The 20,831-nt window shown below is 45.6% G+C and overlaps 1 protein-coding gene across 1 annotated transcript in view; it reads left to right on the plus strand.

The window, feature by feature from the left end:
• Positions 1 to 18,538: 18,538 nt before the first annotated feature.
• The window catches only part of LOC138672809 (immunoglobulin superfamily member 1-like), a 119,128-nt gene continuing 116,835 nt past the window's right edge, over positions 18,539 to 20,831 (plus strand). The window contains exon 1 of the mRNA XM_069761205.1: positions 18,539 to 18,686. Within this exon, the coding sequence (XP_069617306.1) occupies positions 18,662 to 18,686 (25 nt within the window). The 5' untranslated portion in view covers positions 18,539 to 18,661. The remainder of the gene's footprint in view (positions 18,687 to 20,831) is intronic.

Raw genomic sequence — 20,831 nt, forward strand, 5'->3', positions numbered from 1 at the left:
TTATTCCCACAAGGTATAAACCGCTTACACTGCCTATTTAGGATGTTCTTAAACATTTCCCATTTATTATCTGTATTCTCATTTCTGAGGATATTGTCCCAGTCTACCAGATTAAGGGCATCTCTAAGCTGTTCAAACTTTGCCTTCCTAAAGTTCAATGTTTTTGTGACTCCCTGACAAGTCCCCCTAGTGAAAGACAGGTGAAACTGCACAATATTGTGGTCGCTATTTCCTAAATGCCCAACCACCTGCAGATTTGTTATTCTGTCAGGTCTATTAGATAGTATTAGGTCTAAAAGTGCTGCTCCTCTGGTTGGATTCTGCACCAATTGTGAAAGATAATTTTTCTTGGTTATTAGCAGAAACCTGTTGCCTTTATGGGTTTCACAGGTTTCTGTTTCCCAGTTAATATCCGGGTAGTTAAAGTCCCCCATAACCAGGACCTCATTATGGGTTGCAGCTTCATCTATCTGCTTTAGAAGTAGACTTTCCATGCTTTCTGTTATATTTGGGGGTTTGTAACAGACCCCAATGAGAATTTTGTTACCATTTTTCCCTCCATGAATTTCAACCCATATGGACTCGACATCCTCATTCCCTTCGCTAATATCCTCCCTTAAAGTGGACTTTAGACAAGACTTTACATAGAGACAAACCCCTCCTCCTCTCCGATTTTTACGATCCTTTCTAAACAGACTGTAACCCTGTAAGTTAACTGCCCAGTCATAGCTTTCATCTAACCATGTCTCGGTTATTCCCACTATGTCAAAGTTACCTGTAGATATTTCTGCTTCTAGTTCTTCCATCTTGTTTGTCAGGCTTCTGGCGTTTGCGAGCATGCAGTTTAGAGGATTTTGTTTTGTTCCAATCTCCTCACTGTGGATTGTTTTAGAAATGTTCTTACCTCCCTTCTGAGTATGTTTTCCTGGGTCGTCTTTGTTCGAGTCTAATGTTTTTCTTCCCGTCCCCTCTTCTTCTAGTTTAACGCCCTCCTGATGAGTGTAGCGAGTCTTCTGGCGAATGTGTGGTAAATATCTTTATGGAGCATCTTATGGGACCATAATCAACATTTGTGCAGCATTATATTGGGCAAATATGTCTATGGAGCATCTTATTGGGCCATTATTAACCTTTATGCAGGATTATATGCGGCATATTTTAATATGGAGCATCTTATGGGGCCCATCATAAACTGTATGGAGCATTATATGGGGCTCCTGATTCAATATGGATATTCAAAAACACTTAACCTACTGATGTCTCAATTAATTTTATTTTTATTGGTATCTATTTTTACTTTTGACATTTACCAGTAGTTGCTACATTTCCTACCCTAGGCTTATACTCGAGTCATTAAGTTTTCCCAGTTTTTTGTGGCAAAATTAGGGGGGTCGGCTTATACTCGGGTTGGCTTATACTCAAGTACACACGGTAATCTAGGGGTCTAGTGAGCATTTACGGCACTTAGGCGATTCACAGAGTGAATTTAAGGAAAATTACCTTTTTTTTACTAAAATGTTGCTTTGGCACCAAGTTTTTAATTTTCAAAGGAAATAATAGGAGAAAATGAATGTTACAATTTGTTACACAATTTCTCCTGAGTACACCAATACCCGATATGTGATTGAAAACTACTGTTGAGACACAGTGCAAAGCTCATAAGGGAAGAAGCGCCATACTGGAGTTCAGATTTTGTTGCAATGGTTTGAGGGTGCCATTTCACATAGACAGAGTCCCTGAGGTGCCAGAACCGCTGAACGCTCCATAAGTGACCCTATTTTACATACTACACCCATCAATGAAGACATCTAGGGGTGCAGTGAGCATGTTGACACCACAGGTGTCTCACAGAATTTTATACCATTAGGCAATGAAGAAAGAATAATTACACTTTTACCACTAAAATGTTGTTTTGGCATAATGTTTTTAACTTTTATAAGGGGTAATAAGAAAAAATGAACCCCACAGTACTTTGTAGAATTTCTCCTGAGTGTGCGAATACACTGTATTTAATTGGAAAATACTTTTCAGATACAGTGGAAAACTCAGAAAGTAAGGAACTCCTTATTATAGTGCAGATTGTGCTGTTATGGTTTACAGGTTCCATGACCCATTGGAAGAGCCCTTGAGGTGCTAGAAACAGAAGAACCCACCCCAAACTACACCTCTCAATGACTTAATCTAAGGGTGCACTGATTGTATTGACACCGCAGGTGGGTCACAGAATTTTATGCCATGGGCAATGACGGAAAAATAATTACAGTGGGGGAGAAAAAGGATTTAAGGTACCGTCACATTAAGCGACGCTGCAGCGATCTAGACAACGATCCCGATCGCTGCAGTGTCGCTGTGTGGTCGCTGGAGAGCTGTCACACAGACAGCTCTCCAGCGACCAACTATGCGAAGTCCCCTGGTAACCAGGGTAAACATCGGGTTACTAAGCGCAGGGCCACGCTTAGTAACCCAATGTTTACCCTGGTTACCAGCGTAAACGTAAAAAAAAAAAACACTTCATACTTACATTCCGGTGTCTGTCCCCCGGCGCTGTGCTTCTCTGCACTGACTGTGAGCGCCAGCCGGAAAGCACAGAGGTGACGTCACCGCTGTGCTCTGCTTTCCGGCCGGTGCTTACACAGTGCAGAGAAGCAGAGCGCTGGAGGACAGACACCGGAATGTAAGTATGTAGTGTTTGTTTTTTTTACGTTTACGCTGGTAACCAGGGTAAACATCGGGTTACTAAGCGCGGCCCTGCGCTTAGTAACCCGATGTTTACCCTGGTTACCAGTGAAGACATCGCTGAATCGGCGTCACACACGCCGATTCAGCGATGTCTGCGGGAGATCCAGTGACGAAATTAAGTTCTGGACTTTCTGCTCCGACTAATGATGGCACAGCAGGATCCAGATCGCTGCTGCATGTCAAACTCAATGATATCGCTAGCCAGGACGCTGCAACGTCACGGATCGCTAGCGATATCGTTCAGTGTGACGGTACCTTTAGTCTGTCACCAATTGTGCAAGATCTCTCACTTAAAAAGATGAGAGGCCTGTAATTGACATCATAGGTATACCACAACTATGAGAGTAAAAATGAGAAAACAAATCCAGAAAATCAACTTGCCTTATACAGGACCCGTAGAAGTGCAGCCGTGCAAAAATTCTTACATCCTTGCATCCTATACATTACTCTCCTGTTGAAGATGTTAATGTTTCAATAAATCTTGGATTTAGACGGTAAGTGCCATCCATTTAACTCTTTGCACATGAAGTTTTATAGATCGGGCTGTTCTGGAAGCAGCAATATCAAATTTGTGTACTTTTTTGATTAGTTTTTTTACATAAAAATGTGTATTTATCGGTATAATTTTTTTTTATTATTTTTCCATTTCTTTTTTTTCTAGATTTTCACAATTTTTAACTGTTTTACTTAGTTCCTCTATGGGACTTTCACTTTTTTCACTCTGATCACTATGATCGCTGGTATAAAGCATTGCAATACTTTATACCTGTACATAAACTTCTTAGACCATGCTCTGAGCATGGTCTAAGAGGATCTCCATAGCTTGGTTAACTGGGGCGCTGATCTGAAGGAAGAGGGAGGACTCTTCCTCTCCCAGCTTCCTAAATGTTGCAATTAGTTTACTCTCAATCGCAGCATTTAGGGGGTTATACAGCCAGGGGCGGAACTGGCCCTATCCCTGGCGGTTACTGAAAGAGCTTGGCCATTAGTAGCGCTGAGCTCCTGTTGTGATCGTGTGGGAGGTGCTGATATTTCAGCACCTCCTGTGCGATCATTCTATGATCTGTCAGTCAGATTAACTGACCGATCACAGAGCTGTGAGTGCAGGGACCAATGACATGGGTCCCTGAACCTCTTCCTGTGCTACTCAGCTGTCAGTGACAGCTATCAGCACGAAACTGTCACTGCGTGACCATATGGTCAGTGGTAGATACCAGTCCTACGAAACATAAGAGATTACAGCACAGTTATAGATGGTAACTTACAGAGGACGTTCTTTCTGATGGAATCATTCACTTTTCACAACTTCTCTCTCTGGCCCAGACCGAAAAAACAACTTCTTCCAGCCACGACTCAGCTACAGAGATTACAACAAAGACACATTTCATGTCTTCTGAGGGAGGGCCAGAGCCGTAGTCATGGCTGAGGTTATAGACCTTTGCGCACCCTGGCCTCCTGCCACTTGCAAAGAATGTACTTCTATGAGGGTACTTGCCTCTCTGTTATCCATACTCTCCGTGTCTCTTCTGAGCTGCTGTAGACCCTTTTGGTAAGTTTGCACACAAATTGAGACACAGTCTTTTGTTCTCAGCATATCCTTCTTAGTTACATCTACAGCATCGTGTTCCGTACAGGCCACATCCTCCAATCTCCCTGCTTCTCCTCTTGTGGCTTTAAGTACGTGCCTGTGTCGTACCGCTTCTTGCGGTAATGCAGTGTCCACCCTTTCCAAACTCACTGCGCTTGGGGGTTCCCTCAGCCATTTCAATCTGAGGGCATCAGCCCATGTGATAAGTTGCCACATTATGGAGCCACCTGCGTCCCCGTACTGTCCAGAAAGGCCGTACTGGGGGCCCACGGCACATAAGGGGAGGCCGCCATGACGGGGTTACGTGGGACCTGGGGGAGCTGGAGCAGTTAGAAGGGATACAGTTGTAAGGGGTTAACTGGGAACTCGAGGGGTGGCTTAAGGGGCATTTTTTTAAAATAAGGGGTGGAACTAGGGGACTGCGGGGAGGGGGCACATAAATAGGGGCACGCTCCTCATGCAGGCATCCATTTTAGGTGCCTGCGTGACAAGTGAGGAATCTGTCACACTTACCAGCATGGATATTGAAGCGATCCTCCAGCGTCTTCGGACGGCAGCCAGCTCTCAGGGGACCGACTGGCTTAACGATTCGGTGAACAGCCTCCAACAGGGTACATCCGTGCCACCTTCCCAAGCACAGCAGGACGGGCGCCGGCCGCGGAGGTCTAGGCCTCCGGCGTGCCTAAGCCCTGACGTGATCCCCAGGGCCCGGCGCCGAAATAGGAGCCCCTCTGCGGACCCTCCGGTTAAGCAGCGCTGTTCCCTCCTCCTCACAGCGCGGCGCCGGGAGGAATCCTCCAGCGTGGCGGGGCCTACAACGGGGGTGGATCCTTCCTCCCCTCCTTCTGTGTCCGGCCGACGTGGGGCGACAGGAGCAGGAGCCAGAACTGCGGCCACCAGCATGTCCGCTGGCGCCGCTCAGTGTGGGAGGCAGCGACAGCCGAGGAGACGGGGGTCAGGTGCGGTGGCCCCTCAGCGCCGGGGATTATGCGGGCGGCAGTCGGCTGGCCCTGGCATCAGCGTGCGGCCTTCTGCAGCGCACAGCTCTGGAGTCTTCAGTGCAGCTGCGCCCTCTGCTGGTGGTGGCCTGGATATTACAAGTTCAGCGCCCTCTGCTGGTGTTGGCCGGGATTTTCCTGCATCAGCGCCCTCTGCTGGTGATGGCCGGGATTTTCCTGGATCTGCGCCCTCTGCTGGTGATGGCCGGAACTTTCCTGGATCTGCGTCCTCTGCTGGTGGTGTCGGAAATTTTCCGGATTCCGGCAGACGACATTCCGTCGCTTCGGGAGGCAGTGCCGGGAACGTATCCGTGTGCAAAGAGCCGCACATCTTCCATCGGGCGGCAGGATGCCGGCTCGGCCTATTCCCCTTCCGCAGCACCAGGGCAGTCGACGGCATCACCGGGTCGCCAGGACGCGGATACGGCCGCCAGGAGTTCGGCGGGCAACATCGCGGATCAAGCCGGTCGGGATTCAGGACACCTTCGACTGGGAGCTGGATCTTCGGCTGCTGGGCTCACAGCACCCAGGCAGCTAGGTGAGAACATTTTCCCTATCTTTAATATGCCAGGCATAGTTTCCCCTGAAGCAAGGAATACTGACATTACTTCGGGAGTTGCTAGCAGGGGTATGGGTTTAATCCTTAGAGGTTTAGGGGAGCTAGCGGGCTTGTGGGGGTCTGGTCTTAGCAGGGGGTCTTTGCCGTCAGCTGCTTGGTTGGGAAATATGGGGTCGTTTGAGGGGTCTAGACAGTTGTCTGAGGTTACGGGTACATCCAGCAGTGCGGGTCCTGCGTCAAACACTGGGAGCTCATCAAGGGAGAAGGACGGAACAGCACCAGCGCTATCCATAGGGCCTGGGTCAGGAATTGATGCATCAGGTGAGGGAGCTTTGCAGGATAAGGAAAAGGAGGATGTCCCGCAACTAGACGATGCGGCTAGGGGGGAGGTCTATGTTTGCTTCGAGGGCCCGTTAGGGGCACATTTAAAACAGGAGGTTAGGGAAAAAATCTGGAAAGGGGAGTATATAGAAATATTTTCTCTTTTACCCCTAGAGAGATTTAATTTGGATAGACCTAGAAGGGGTGACTCCGGTGCAGTGGGCCGTGATGGAGGCCTTTCTAAGTAGATACCCCGATAGGTCAGCTGCAGTTTTATTGCGCGACGGTTTTAAGGAGGGTTTCAAAATTCCTTATGTTGAGCAGGATGTTAGTTTAAAAAGAAAAAATTTGAAATCGGCGTTACAATTCCCGGAGGTCGTGTCGGAGAAGTTGCATAAGGAAGTTGCTCTGGGAAGAATGGCAGGCCCGTTTGTCGCCCCCCCGATTGCTAATCTGAGGGTGTCACCTCTTGGCGTGGTCCCTAAGAAAGAACCTAATAAATTTAGGTTAATCCATCACCTGTCATTTCCGAAGGGATCTTCGGTTAATGATGGTATTGATCCCAAGTTGAGTTCGGTGTCGTACTTATCATTCGATTCAGCGATGGAGTGGGTTCGAGCTTGTGGAAAGGGGGCTAAGTTAGCAAAAACCGACATCGAAGCGGCCTTTCGCGTGTTGCCAGTTCATCCCGGCAGTTTGCATTTATTGGGTTGTTTTTGGGATGGCGGCTTCTTTGTTGATCGTTGTCTTCCCATGGGTTGCTCGATTTCATGTGCTTACTTTGAGGCCTTCAGCACGTTCCTAGAATGGGTGGTGAAAGATGTGTCTGGGATACGCTCATGTTCGCACTATCTGGATGACTTTTTGTTTATAGGGCCAGCGGAGTCAGGGGATTGTTCGATTTTGTTGCATACAATGGAGAGTGTGGCATAAAATCTTCGGGGTGCCTTTAGCGGAGGATAAAACAGTTGGTCCGGTGACAGTGTTGAGCTTCCTAGGCATTGAAATTGACATGGTATCAATGGAATGTAGGCTACCTGCAGACAAGCTTACCGCGTTGCGCCAAGATGTGGTTAATACGATCGGTTTGAAGAAGATAAATTTGCGCAGTTTGCAATCGTTGTTAGGGAAATTGAACTTTGCATGTAGGATCATGCCGATGGGTCGAGCGTTCTGCCGCCGCCTATCCTTGGCAACAGTAGGGGTAAAGTCCCCTTTGCATTTCATCAGGATAAAGAAAGAGTTTCGGGACGATTTGAAGATGTGGGCGGATTTTCTTGACGAGTACAATGGCAGATCTCTGTGGATTCAGCCTGTGGCAGATGCTACTTCCTTGGGCATTTTGGTGCATGTCGTTGAAATGAGTTGCTTTGGTCTTTTCTTTCATGGTAGCTGGTCAGCAGCGGCTTGGCCAGAAGAATGGAAGGAGGAGGGGTTAATAAACAACCGGCTACTGTTGCATTTGTTCCCCAGGGTAGTTGCGTTGGCCCTGTGGGGTGACAAATTGAGGAATTTGAAGATTTCTTTTCATTGTGAGCATGTTGGAACGGTGACGGCGGTAAACTCGTTGTCAGCGGCTACGCCCGCAGTAGTGAAGGTCTTGCAGCACTTGGTTTTCCTGGGTCTTAAGTTTAACTTATGGATTGTATCTGAAGTTAGCTTGTCAGCACCTGATCCAATAGTTGTTGCTCTTTCTCAATTTCAGTGGCAGCTTTTCCGGGATTTGGCACCACAGGCGGAGAGCGCGGGCCGGGATTGTCCAGTGGAATTGTGGAACCTGTTGCGAGGGCCGTAACAGAGTTATTTACCAAATCGCTCGCGGATTCATCTTGGTCTCATTATAATCAGGCTTGGAGCTTGTGGGAATCCTGGATGTCAAGTATGGATCAGGATATGGAGGAGGAGTATGGTTTGTTGTTGTTCTTAGGTCATCATTGGGAGGCAGGTTGGTCTCTGACACGTTTGAATAAGTTTCTGGCGGGGCTAGCCTTCAACCTTAAATGGAGGGGGGGTAAGGATATAACGAAATCCTTCTTGGTCCGGCAAGTTGTTCGGGGTTGGAAGAAAGGCTGGAAGGCTTCGGACGGTCGGCGACCCGTATCTTATGAGGTGCTCTCAGCCATTGAGCGGAAGTTGCAAGAGGTGTGTTTTTCCGAATGAGAAGTGGTTCTGTTCCGTGCAGCCTTTACTTTGGCCTTCTTTGGGGCATTTCGGTTAGGCGAGTTGGTTAGCCCGTCCATTAGTAAAAAAGGTATTTTGTTAAGAGAAAACGTGGATGTCGAAGGGAATAAGGTGGTGGTGTTTATTAAGGCTTCAAAAACGGACGTGTATGGGAAAGGGTGCAAAGTGGTGTTGTTCAGTGTTGAAGGATCCCCGGTATGCCCGGTGGCATCCGTGAAGAAGTACATGGCAAAGGGCGGGGTGTTAGACGAGCCATTCTTGGTGCACGAAAATGGGTCTTTCTTGTCCCGTTTTCAGTTTATTTCTGTTCTTAGGAAATGTTTGGCGGCAGCGGGCTTACCTGCAACACAATATAGTGGTCACTCCTTCAGGATCGGGGCAGCGACTGAGGCCGCTAGGTGGGGCCTTGGTGAGGATGTGGTTCGGAGAATTGGGAGGTGGGAATCTTCAAGATTCCGGTCGTATGTTCGCCCAAACCTATTGTGAGTTAGAAGCTATGTTAAGTTAATTGTTTGTTGCCTTTCTTTCTGTGTTGCAGGGCCTGATCCGATGCTCGTCTGGATCATGGGGCATTCTTATGTTGTATGGGCAGCGTTGCGTGCTGCGGTTCGTCCGGACGGTCGTCAATTGGGTCTTTCTCGAGAGACAGTGACTTTACGATGGATCGGTAAAAGGGGGATGGTGTGGAGTGAATGGTTACCTGAATTTCATCGTTTTGTTAGACTGGATAGAGTGCCGGAGATCGTGGTGATACATTTAGGGGGGAATGATTTGGCTAAACAGTCTTGTAGGGAGCTGATTAAGGATATTAAATTCAATATCCTGAGGTTCTGGGTCATGTTTCCAAAAGTGTTGTTGGTGTGGTCCGACATCATTCCCCGTAAAAGATGGAGAGGTGCTAGATCACACGAGGGGGTGAACAGGGCCCGGATCAAAATAAACAGGGCCATATCTCGGTTTATGGTGAGGAATGGCACGTTGGCCGTGAGACATGTGGACTTGGAATCGGGTCAAGGAGCTTACTGGAGAGCTGATGGCGTGCACCTGAACACGGTGGGAAATTATATGTGGTGTTTGGCTATCCGTAGTGGCATTGAATTAAGCTTGAAGGTGTGGAGGGACATGAATGGCTAAGGTGTCAGGCCATTCGTGTTCGTGGTGGGGGTGGAGGTCCTCGAAGTCGGTGGAAATGGTAAATCGTGGTTCAATGGGGTGGGGATCTTGAGAGGTCCTGGACACCCCATGAGAGAATTTAACAAGGCGCGGTACGGTTATCCCGCGTGAGGTGGATTTATGGGCCCCTGGCATGTTCAGCCCAGGATGAGTCTTACCCCCAGCCGTAAAGCACCAGCTCAGGGATAGATAACAACCAATCCTGGTCCACCGAACCCACCCCTGGGTTCGGTGGACCAGGATTGGTTTTTATCTATCCCTGAGCTGGTGCTTTACGGCTGGGGGTAAGACTCATCCTGGGCTGAACATTGTGGAGTTTTTGGGATACTGAGTTTTATAACTTTGGGGCTTCGAGGACCGCCCCTCCTATTCTGGGTTGTTATAAAAGTTCTGTTATCTTTTATTTAATAAAATGGCTGCTGTGGCCAATTAAATCCAACATATGTCTCCGTCTGCTGTTTTGAGTACGTTAGAAGTTTATTCTTTAGACTAGATTGTGGCCCGATTCTAACGCATCGGGTATTCTAGAATATGCATGTCCCCGTAGTATATGGACAATGATGATTCCAGAATTCGCGGCAGACTGTGCCCGTCGCTGATTGGTCGAGGCAACCTTTGTGACATCATCGTCGCCATGGCAACCATTATGACATCATCGTCGCTGTGCCCGTTGCTGATTGGTCGAGGCCTGGCGGCCTCGACCAATCAGAGAGCCGGGATTTCCAGGACAGACAGACAGACAGAAAGACAGACAGACAGACAGACAGACGGAAAAACCCTTAGACAATTATATATATAGATTGTTAAAAGGCCTGTTTAAGGGGGTTGGGGTAATTTTTCCAGGTCACGGAACTCACGTATACCCTATGTCAAGAAAGGCCGTACTGGGGGCCCACGGCACGTAAGGGGAGGCCGCCATGACGGGGTTACGTGGGACCTGGGGGAGCTGGAGCAGTTAGAAGGGATACAGTTGTAAGGGGTTAACTGGGAACTCGAGGGGTGGCTTAAGGGGCATTTTTTGAAAATAAGGGGTGGAACTAGGGGACTGCGGGGAGGGGGCACATAAATAGGGGCACGCTCCTCACGCAGGCATCCATTTTAGGTGCTTGCGTGACAAGTGAGGAATCTCCCGCCCACCCTCCCTTTTTTTTGGTTAGGGTAATGGGGGGGTGAAGTCGGCACATGTGGGCTTTTGGAGTATTGTTTTAAGAGGCGCCTAAATGTATTTATTTTGTTATGTGAATGCTGTCAGGGTATTGTCACGGCAGTTGACGGGGGTGGAGGTCCTCGAAGTCGGTGGAAATGGTAAATCGTGGTTCAATGGGGTGGGGATCTTGAGAGGTCCTGGACACCCCATGAGAGAATTTAACAAGGCGCGGTACGGTTATCCCGCGTGAGGTGGATTTATGGGCCCCTGGCATGGGGGTGGGTTCGGTGGACCAGGATTGGTTGTTATCTATCCCTGAGCTGGTGCTTTACGGCTGGGGGTAAGACTCATCCTGGGCTGAACATTGTGGAGTTTTTGGGATACTGAGTTTTATAACTTTGGGGCTTCGAGGACCGCCCCTCCTATTCTGGGTTGTTATAAAAGTTCTGTTATCTTTTATTTAATAAAATGGCTGCTGTGGCCAATTAAATCCAACATATGTCTCCGTCTGCTGTTTTGAGTACGTTAGAAGTTTATTCTTTAGATTGTTAAGAGGCCTGTTTAAGGGGGTTGGGGTAATTTTTCCAGGTCACGGAACTCACGTATACCCTATGTCATGGCCTTTCTTTCAGCTTTCGTCTCAACACTGCTGTAAGCCCGCTGCTCAGCCATACTTCTGGCCCTGTCAGACGGCTGGGTACTTCCCTTTAATGTTACCGGGCTGCTGGATGGCTTGGGCTCAAAGCCCAACAAAGCTGCACGTGCGCCCTAGCCACTTTGTTCTCACCAGGAAACTGTGCCTGTCTTATTCCAAGCAAACCCCTCCTACTGTTAACTATCTACAATACTTATGATAATAAGGAATAATGTACCCCATCTAGTGGGTCAAAAGGGTACTACACTTTCCCTATGCTATCACTATGTATTAGCAAAACATAGGTATATATATATACACTTTTACATAAACGTAACATTTACATGGAGGAGAGAGAGTATCACATGGTCCCGAAATACCCCTTACAGTCTCATATTTTCAGCACTGTCCCCAATGGGACTATTCACAATCTGCACAAACTCCTCATTCTCCTACTGTGTGGTTCTGTGTGCCCTCTAAATTTTAAAGCAACCCTCTAGAATATAGTAATGCCGTGTGCAAGTACCCTAGAAAACAGTGTTCTCATTTTGTCCCCTAGATATTAATAATTCCCTCTTTTTGTCCCTTTGACAGTCACAGTAACCGTAGGTGCCATATAACAATAAGTGCCCACTATACATTTAATAATGTCCCAAGTGTCCCCCTTGTACAGCTACCATATACATAGTATGATGCTCTCTTATACACATTATAATACCCACTCATTGCATATATAATAATAATAATAATAATAATTTTTATTTATATAGCGCCAACATATTCCGTAGCGCTTTACAAATTATAGAGGGGACTTGTACAGACAATAGACATTACAGCATAACAGAAATACAGTTCAAAACAGATACCAGGAGGAATGAGGGCCCTGCTCGCAAGCTTACAAACTATGAGGAAAAGGGGAGACACATGTGACAAATGTGACAAATGTCACGATTCCCCCTGACCGCTGTCACCAATTGGTCAGGATTCACACCGTGACCGTCACCCCTACGTCACGGATTGAGGTGACTTTAGGCCAACAGACGGCTATCACATGTGCAGGGGGGCTTATCTTAGTTATCCCTCCACTGCTAACAATGTGATGGGAAAACACACACCAGGCTATTGACCTCTTAGTTTATAGCAGGGGCTTATTCTAGGTATCCCACTGCTTTCAATATACCACAAACTGCAGGGATTTATGTATATCCCGCTTGCAGTTCCACTTAACACTTGCAGCTCTCTGGCGCCCCCTTACTCTCAGGTCAGATTAGGTACTGCACCCTGGGTAATTAGTCGCCAGACAGACTGCCTGCTATGTACTGGCTATTGGGCACGCTGCAGCGACGCGATAACTACTCCCACTCAGGCAGGAACAATAATTATTAACGCCGCAGCCGCTACAACATAACCCAAAAGTCTGCACACTTCTCGCTGCCACCAGCTTCGATTAAACGGGTCCGAAGCTAACCCAACACAGTAGCGTATTTCCCTTCAGAAGACAGGGTAAGTTTAGAACAGGATGAACGAACTAATATTAAATATTATATCCCATAAAAATAATTAGGCAGTGCTTTATCAAAAATATTTTATAAAGATGTTACAAATGAGACAATTGCAAATATGTACAAGGGTAATTATGAAATAAACAGGGATTAAATGAGAAAAGTATCACTCACATGTTCAAAGCATTGCAGGCAACCATACGTCCCAGCTCATTTGGACGTGTGCAGGGCTCTTCCAGGAGAAGACAAGAAAAAAATATATATATATACTGATCCCTTAATATCCCCCAAACTGTTTGATGGCTCCAACACTGTATGATGGCCCCATCATTGTAATCTCCACACTGTATGATGGCCCCCTAGATAGCCTTCATATAGTATAATGCACCATATATGTTAGGACTGGCGGAACGCACCAAATAATAATATTAGAGAATATGAGGTGCGTTCTCAGTCTGGGGTCCACCGTACAGAGATGATACCTGCTGCTGAGTAATGGCGGATTGACACTTGCTCACACATGGGTTAGACCTCACCCAGTGTGAATGGAAGCGTACTCTGATGCTTCACAGAGTCGCCATAAATACGCTGCAACCTGTAAGCAGTCACAGGGTGCAGCTGAATGACACTAGTGGGATCCCTAAGAACCACCCCCACTAAACTGGTGATTGGACTCGCTCAGACCCTCGGTGGCCCGTGGAGTCAGATGCTGAGTCCCAGTGGGAGTTTCCACCCTACACTGACCGGCTGTCAGGACAGCGCACTGATTGCGCATGGTGCCGTACAGGTGGGCACTGCGAATAGACGCTGAAAAATGTGCTAAGTGTGCCGGTAGCACTGTCGGGCGCTAAGTAGCTTCCACCATTCGCGAGCAGTCATAACTCAAGGAATGAGAATGATTAAGGAGCTTTTATCCATCGACAGACATTCATCTACACTCACACATAATCAAGTTTATACTAGCGCATGGCCATGCAGCCATGCAAACCTTTTATAGCTGTAGCTCTCAAGGACCTTCCTAATGGTCCAATAGGAGCTGCTACAGGACCTGAGCGTGTGACCCCCAACCTCCAATGGGAAGTCGTCCTGTGGGCATGCTCAGTATGGGAAAAGCAGGACTTAGTCCCTGAAACGCCTGCTCACTGCTGATCAGGACTGGCCACAAAGGCAGAGCCTGGATAGGCAGCTGTAACCAAGCGCACAGTAACAGCTTGACCCAGATGCTGGGACCGACGTCTCCGCTGAGCAGGCTCTACTGTGGCTGGAGGAGAATGGGAGACCGCAGCGAGCATGGTTCGAGATTCCCCCTGTGCAGCGGCGGGAACTCGACTCCTAACAATATAGTCCTCAATATAGTATAATGCACTCCCCATAGGACTCCATATAGTATAATGTACTCCCCATAGGCATCCATATAGTATAATGCACTCCCCAAAGGCAGACTCAATGTTGTATAATGCATTCCCCATAGACAGACTCTATATAGTATAATGCACCCCCATAAGCAGACTCTATAGTATAATGCACCCCCATAGGCAGACTCTATAGTATAATGCAGTCCTCCATAGGCAGACTCTATAGTATTATTCACTCCCCATAAGCAGGCTCTATATAGTATAATGCACCCCTCATAGGCAGAATCTATAGTAAAATGTAGCCCCCATTGGCAGACTCTATAGAATAATGGAGCCACCCATAGGCAGAATCTATAGTATAATGCACCCCCATAGGCAGAATCTATAGTATAATGTACACCCTATAGGCAGAATCTATAGTATAATGAACCCCCCATAGGCAGAATCTATAGTATAATGCACCCCCCATAGGCTGTTATCTATAGTATAATGCAACCCCCCACAGGCAGACTCTATAGTATAATGCAACCCCCACAGGCAGACTCTATAGTATAATGCACCCCCCATAGCTAGACTCAATAGCTTAATGAACCCCCCATAGGTAGACTCTATAGCATGATGCACCCCCATAAAATTAATATATACAATACTCACCATTTCCTCCTCATTCCTCCACTGCTCTGAGGGCCCGCACAACTCCGGACCATGGGCGTGGAGTAGTGACATCATCGTGACCCCTGTCAGTGTCTGCGTCAGTGACATCACATCTTGAGAGGAGGATAATGGGAGAGGGAGCATACAGTTCAACTTGCAATGACAGGTGGGGGGGTCCACTGCTAGCACCGAGCCCCCAGCCTGCTCAAGGGCTCCATAGCAGACGTGTGGCAGCGCAGGGAGATCGATTCTCCCTGCTCTTCCACAGAATGTAACTGTATCGGTGTGCTGTGTACGTCGATACAGTTACAGTGGTGTAGTTTCGGGTGAGTCACCGCCCCATCTGCCCCCTTGTAGCTACTAACCCCTTCACGACCCATGACGTATAGATACGTCATAGGTTGTGTCCAGGCATTTGATGTGGACTCTAGCGCTGAGCCCACATCTTTTCCGGTACATGACAGCTGAATTGCAATCCACCCGCAGCTGTTAACATGTTAAATGCCACTGCCGATCATTAACAAGCACTTACAGGGATTGATTGTGGAGCCTACTGAAACAGACTAAGGGACCTTTCTAGACTCTTAGAAAGCCTTTGCAGATGTTTTTGTTAATTATTCTAATTTACTGAGATAATGACTTTTGTGTTTTCATTGGCTGTATGCCATAATCATCAACATTAACAGAAATAAACACTTGAAATAGATCACTGTTTGTAATGACTCTATATAATATATGAGTTTCACTTTTTGTATTGAAGAACTGAAATAAATTAACTTTTTGATGATATTCTAATTTTCTAAGAAGCACCTGTGCATACAATTAATGCAATTTGTGCATGGGCCTAAGGCCGGCTTCACACTTGCGAGTTTTACGGACGTAAGAGCGCAGAAACTACGTCCGTAAAACTCGCAAAAAATACGGCACAATTATTCTCTATGCCTCTGCTCCTATCTGCCGTATTTTACTGATCAGTATTATACGGCTTTCTACGGCCGTACAAAATCGCAGCATGCTGCGTTTGTCACCGTACTGCGCAAGAAATACGCCAATGAAAGTCTATGGAAGCGTGAAAAATACGGATTACACACGGACAAGCAGTGTGACTTGCGAGAAATACGCAGCGCTGTTAGAGAGAAAAGCCGGCAATTCAGTGCGGTGTACAGTAAAATCACACTGACAGCTTACAGTAGAATAGGTAGAATAAATGTGTACACATAGAATAGGTATATATATATATATGTCAGTGAGACACATATATGTATATATATATTAATATATATTAATATTTTTTCCAGCGCTATACAGCTTGAAAGCCGGTAATTCAATTACCGGCTTTTTCCTTCTCCTTCCTAAAACCCGACATGATTTGAGACATGGTTTACATACAGTAAACCATGTCTTCTCTCCATTTTTTTTGCAGATTCCACACTACTAATGTCAGTAGAGTGTATCTGCAAAATTTGGCCGTTCTAGCTCTTAAAATAAAGGGTTAAATGGCGGAAAAAATTGGCGTGGGCTCCCGCGCAATTTTCTCCGCCAGAGTAGTAAAGCCAGTGACTGAGGGCAGATATTAATAGCCTGGAGAGGGTCCATGGTTATTGGCCCCCCCCTGGCTAAAAATATCTGCCCCCAGCCACCCCAGAAAAGGCACATCTGGAAGATGCGCCTATTCTGGCACTTGGCCACTCTCTTCCCATTCCCGTGTAGCGGTGGGATATGGGGTAATGAAGGGTTAATGCCACCTTGCTATTGTAAGGTGACATTAAGCCTAATTAATAATGGAGAGGCGTCAATTATGACACCTATCCATTATTAATCCAATTGTAGTAAAGGGTTAAATAAAACACAAACACATTATTTAAAATTATTTTAATGAAATAAAAACAATGGTTGTTGCAGTATTTTATTCTACGCCCAATCCAGTCACTGAAGACCCTCGTTCTGTGAAAGAAATAACATAATAAACCAACAATATACTTACCCTCCGCAGATCTGTAACGTCCAACGATGTAAATCCTTCTGAAGGGGTTAAAACATTTTGCAGCAAGGAGCTTTGCTAATGCAATGCTACTCCTCGCTGCAAAACCCCGGGGAATGAGTCTAAATATAGATCAATGAGCTATATTTAGCTTCATTTGCGGTGAGGCGCCCTCTGCTGGCTGTTCATAGATCGTGGGAAATTACCTAGAAAGCTCCCAGGCTTTTTAGGTAATTTCCCACGATCTATGAACAGCCAGCAGAGGGCGCCTCACCGCAAATGAAGCTAAATATAGCTCATTGATCTATATTTAGACTCATTCCCCGGGGTTTTGCAGCGAGGAGTAGCATTGCATTAGCAAAGCTCCTTGCTGCAAAATGTTTTAACCCCTTCAGAAGGATTTACATCGTTGGACGTTACAGATCTGCGGAGGGTAAGTATATTGTTGGTTTATTATGTTATTTCTTTCACAGAACGAGGGTCTTCAGTGACTGGATTGGGCGTAGAATAAAATACTCAAACAACCATTGTTTTTATTTCATTAAAATAATTTTAAATAATGTGTTTGTGTTTTATTTAACCCTTTACTACAATTGGATTAATAATGGATAGGTGTCATAATTGACGCCTCTCCATTATTAATTAGGCTTAATGTCACCTTACAATAGCAAGGTGGCATTAACCCTTCATTACCCCATATCCCACCGCTACACGGGAATGGGAAGAGAGTGGCCAAGTGCCAGAATAGGCGCATCTTCCAGATGTGCCTTTTCTGGGGTGGCTGGGGGCAGATATTTTTAGCCAGGGGGGGGCCAATAACCATGGACCCTCTCCAGGCTATTAATATCTGCCCTCAGTCACTGGCTTTACTACTCTGGCGGAGAAAATTGCGCGGGAGCCCACGCCAATTTTTTCCGCCATTTAACCCTTTATTTTAAGAGCTAGAACGGCCAAATTTTGCAGATACACTCTACTGACATTAGTAGTGTGGAATCTGCAAAAAAAATGGAGAGAAGACATGGTTTACTGTATGTAAACCATGTCTCAAATCATGTCGGGTTTTAGGAAGGAGAAGGAAAAAGCCGGTAATTGAATTACCGGCTTTCAAGCTGTATAGCGCTGGAAAAAATATTAATATATATATATTTTTTTTTTTTTTTTCTTTTTGGGACACATGGATCACTTCTATAGCGGTATGTTGGTTTTGCAAGCCTGCGAGAAAACCACGCAGTACGGATGCCATACGGATTACATACGGAGGATGCCATGCGCAAAAAACGCTGACACACCCTGCCTACGGAGGAGCTACGGACCACTATTTTCGGGACATTTCAGCGTATTACGGCCGTAATATACGGACCGTATTTTCATACGCTGAGTGTGAAGCCGGCCTAAGAGGTAAGGTGGCCCACTTCCCAATCCAAAGCAGGTGGAATTGTGCATTACGACAACCTATTGGACTGCAAAAGGCCCATATTCTGTTGTTGCACAGGGGCCCTCTGCTGTCTGTGTCCGCCCTTGATTAATTACACATACTGTATTAGGTAAATTACAGATATAAAATACATCAAACAATTACATTGTTTAATAATCCATTTAGTTATTGAACTAAACAGCAAACAACTAAGTGATTTAGTATGCTTCACGTGTCGTAGATCTAACACCACCACCACACATATGAGTTCTGTTTCCTGTCTCTTAGTTTCAACCATTTGAACCTATTTAGAGCTAACACAGAAACTATTTCTTACTGACAAAAGAAGTCACCCATTCTCCTTACTGTTTATACTCTATCCACTCTTTTAGCGTCATTATACTGAAAATTAAAGATGATGACAAGGATAATAGGATTTGGTAAGTACGGTAATATTCACTTTCTTAATATTTGTTTTATGTAGATTAGTGCAAAATGAGATATGAAAATTAGCTTTTCCATTTTTTAAGTGTTTCATGCTTTTTCTAAACATATTTAGTATATATGGAGTTTATACAACTAATAATATCAGTAATGGAGCTCCTAGGTCCCAGGTGCATTAGTGACAAAATACATTTTTTCTAAGGCTATGTTCACATGTGGCAGATTTGTTACTGAATTGATCAGCTTTTAGTCAGTACACAGTAAATGGATCTGAGCCTGGTGTAATACAGGGGTACGCCTCTATCAAAACAATATAAATAAACATTTACTTTTGTTTCACAAAAATTTTCCTTTAGAACTAATTTTTTTTACATTTGCACGGGTAACAGAAGAAAATGAACCACGCAATTGTTGTGCAATTTAGCTTGAGCATGCCGATACCCCATATATGGGGGGAAACCTACTGTTTGGTCGCACGGCAGGGCTTGGAAGGGAAGGAGCACCATTTAATTTGTTGAATGTAAATTCTGAAGGCATAATTAGCTGACAACATGTCACGTTTGGAGAGCCCTTGATGTGCCTAAACAGTAGAAACTCCCAATAAATGACACCATTTTAGAAACTAGACCCCTTAGGGAACGTATCTAGATGTGTATTGAGCACCTTGAACCTTCAGATGCTTCACAGAACGTTATAACGTAGAGCCGTGCAAATAAAAAAAATAAATCACATTTTTCCCAGATAAATATTTTTTAGCTCCAAATTTTGCATTTTTATAAGGGTAAAAGCCTAGGAGAACTTGCTCCATAAAATTTGTGCAATTTCTCCTGAGTGCTCAGATAGCCAATATGTGGAGGAAAACAACTGTTTGTGTGCACGGCAAGGCTTGTAAGGGAAGAAGCGCCATTTACTGGAAATTTACTGGAATAATTAGGGGATGCCATGTCTCATTTGGAGAGCCCCTGATGTGCGTAAACAGTGGAAACGCCCCACAAGGGACACCATTTTGGAAACTAAACTTCTTAGGGAACTTATATAGTTGTGAATTGAACGTCTTGAACCCACAGATGCTTCACAGAAGTTTATAATGATAAGCAGTGAAAATAAAAAATCTTTTTTAGCTCCAAATTTTGTATTTTCACAAGGGTAACAGGAGAAAATGGATACCAAAAATTGTTTTGCAATTTCTCCTGAGTTCAATGATACCCCTTGTGTGGTCAAAAACTACTTTTGAGGCACAGTAGTGCCATATTAGAGTGCAGATTTTGCTGCACTGGTTTGAGGGTGCCATGTCACATTGGCAGAGCCCGTGAGGTGCCAGAACAGCAGAATCCCCCATAAGGGACCCCATTTTACAAACTAAACCTCTCAATAAATTCATCTAGGGGTGGAGTGATTATATTGACACCACAGGTGTGTCACAGAATGTAATACCATTGGGCAGCAAAGAAAGAATAATTTACATTTTTACCACCAAAATTGTATGCTAGCCCCAAATTTTACATTTTCACACTGGGAAAACGATAAAAATGGCACCAAAATTTTATCCACAATTTCTGCTGAATGTAGAAATGCCCCATATGTGGCTGTACAGTACTGCTTAGCCATAAGGAGAGACTCGAGAGCGATGGAGCGCTATTTGCCTCCTGGAACGCAGATTTTCCTAGAATAGTTTGCGGACTCCAGATACAGAGCCCCTAAGTGCTGGGAAAAGCAAAATTGCTCCCTCAAGTGACCCCATTTTGGAAATTATACCCCTTTGGGAATTTATCTACAGATGTAGTGACGATTTTGACTCCATGGGAGTTTTCCAGAAACAAGCAGCATTGGATGTTGCTGAATGAAAATTGCAAACTGCCGTTGTAGTGACTAGAGATAAGTGAATATGTTCAGGTCCCTGCTTATTTGGCAAGCTATAGCACTCACCAAATAAGCTACAGCGGAAACCCGGATACATGGATCGCTCCTGCTGATCAGCTGTTTAGCTGCATGTGTCGCGGCAGTGTAACAGTCATGTAGAGTCCAACACACAGGCTCTCTGTGCATGTGTTGTGACATTTTTATTGATGCCATTTTTGGGCACATGACATTTTTTGATCGCCTTCTATTCCGATTTTTGTGAGACAGAATGAACAAAAGGC

This window comes from Ranitomeya imitator, chromosome 1 (genome assembly GCF_032444005.1).
Source record: "Ranitomeya imitator isolate aRanImi1 chromosome 1, aRanImi1.pri, whole genome shotgun sequence".
NCBI classification, from domain to species: domain Eukaryota; kingdom Metazoa; phylum Chordata; class Amphibia; order Anura; family Dendrobatidae; genus Ranitomeya; species Ranitomeya imitator.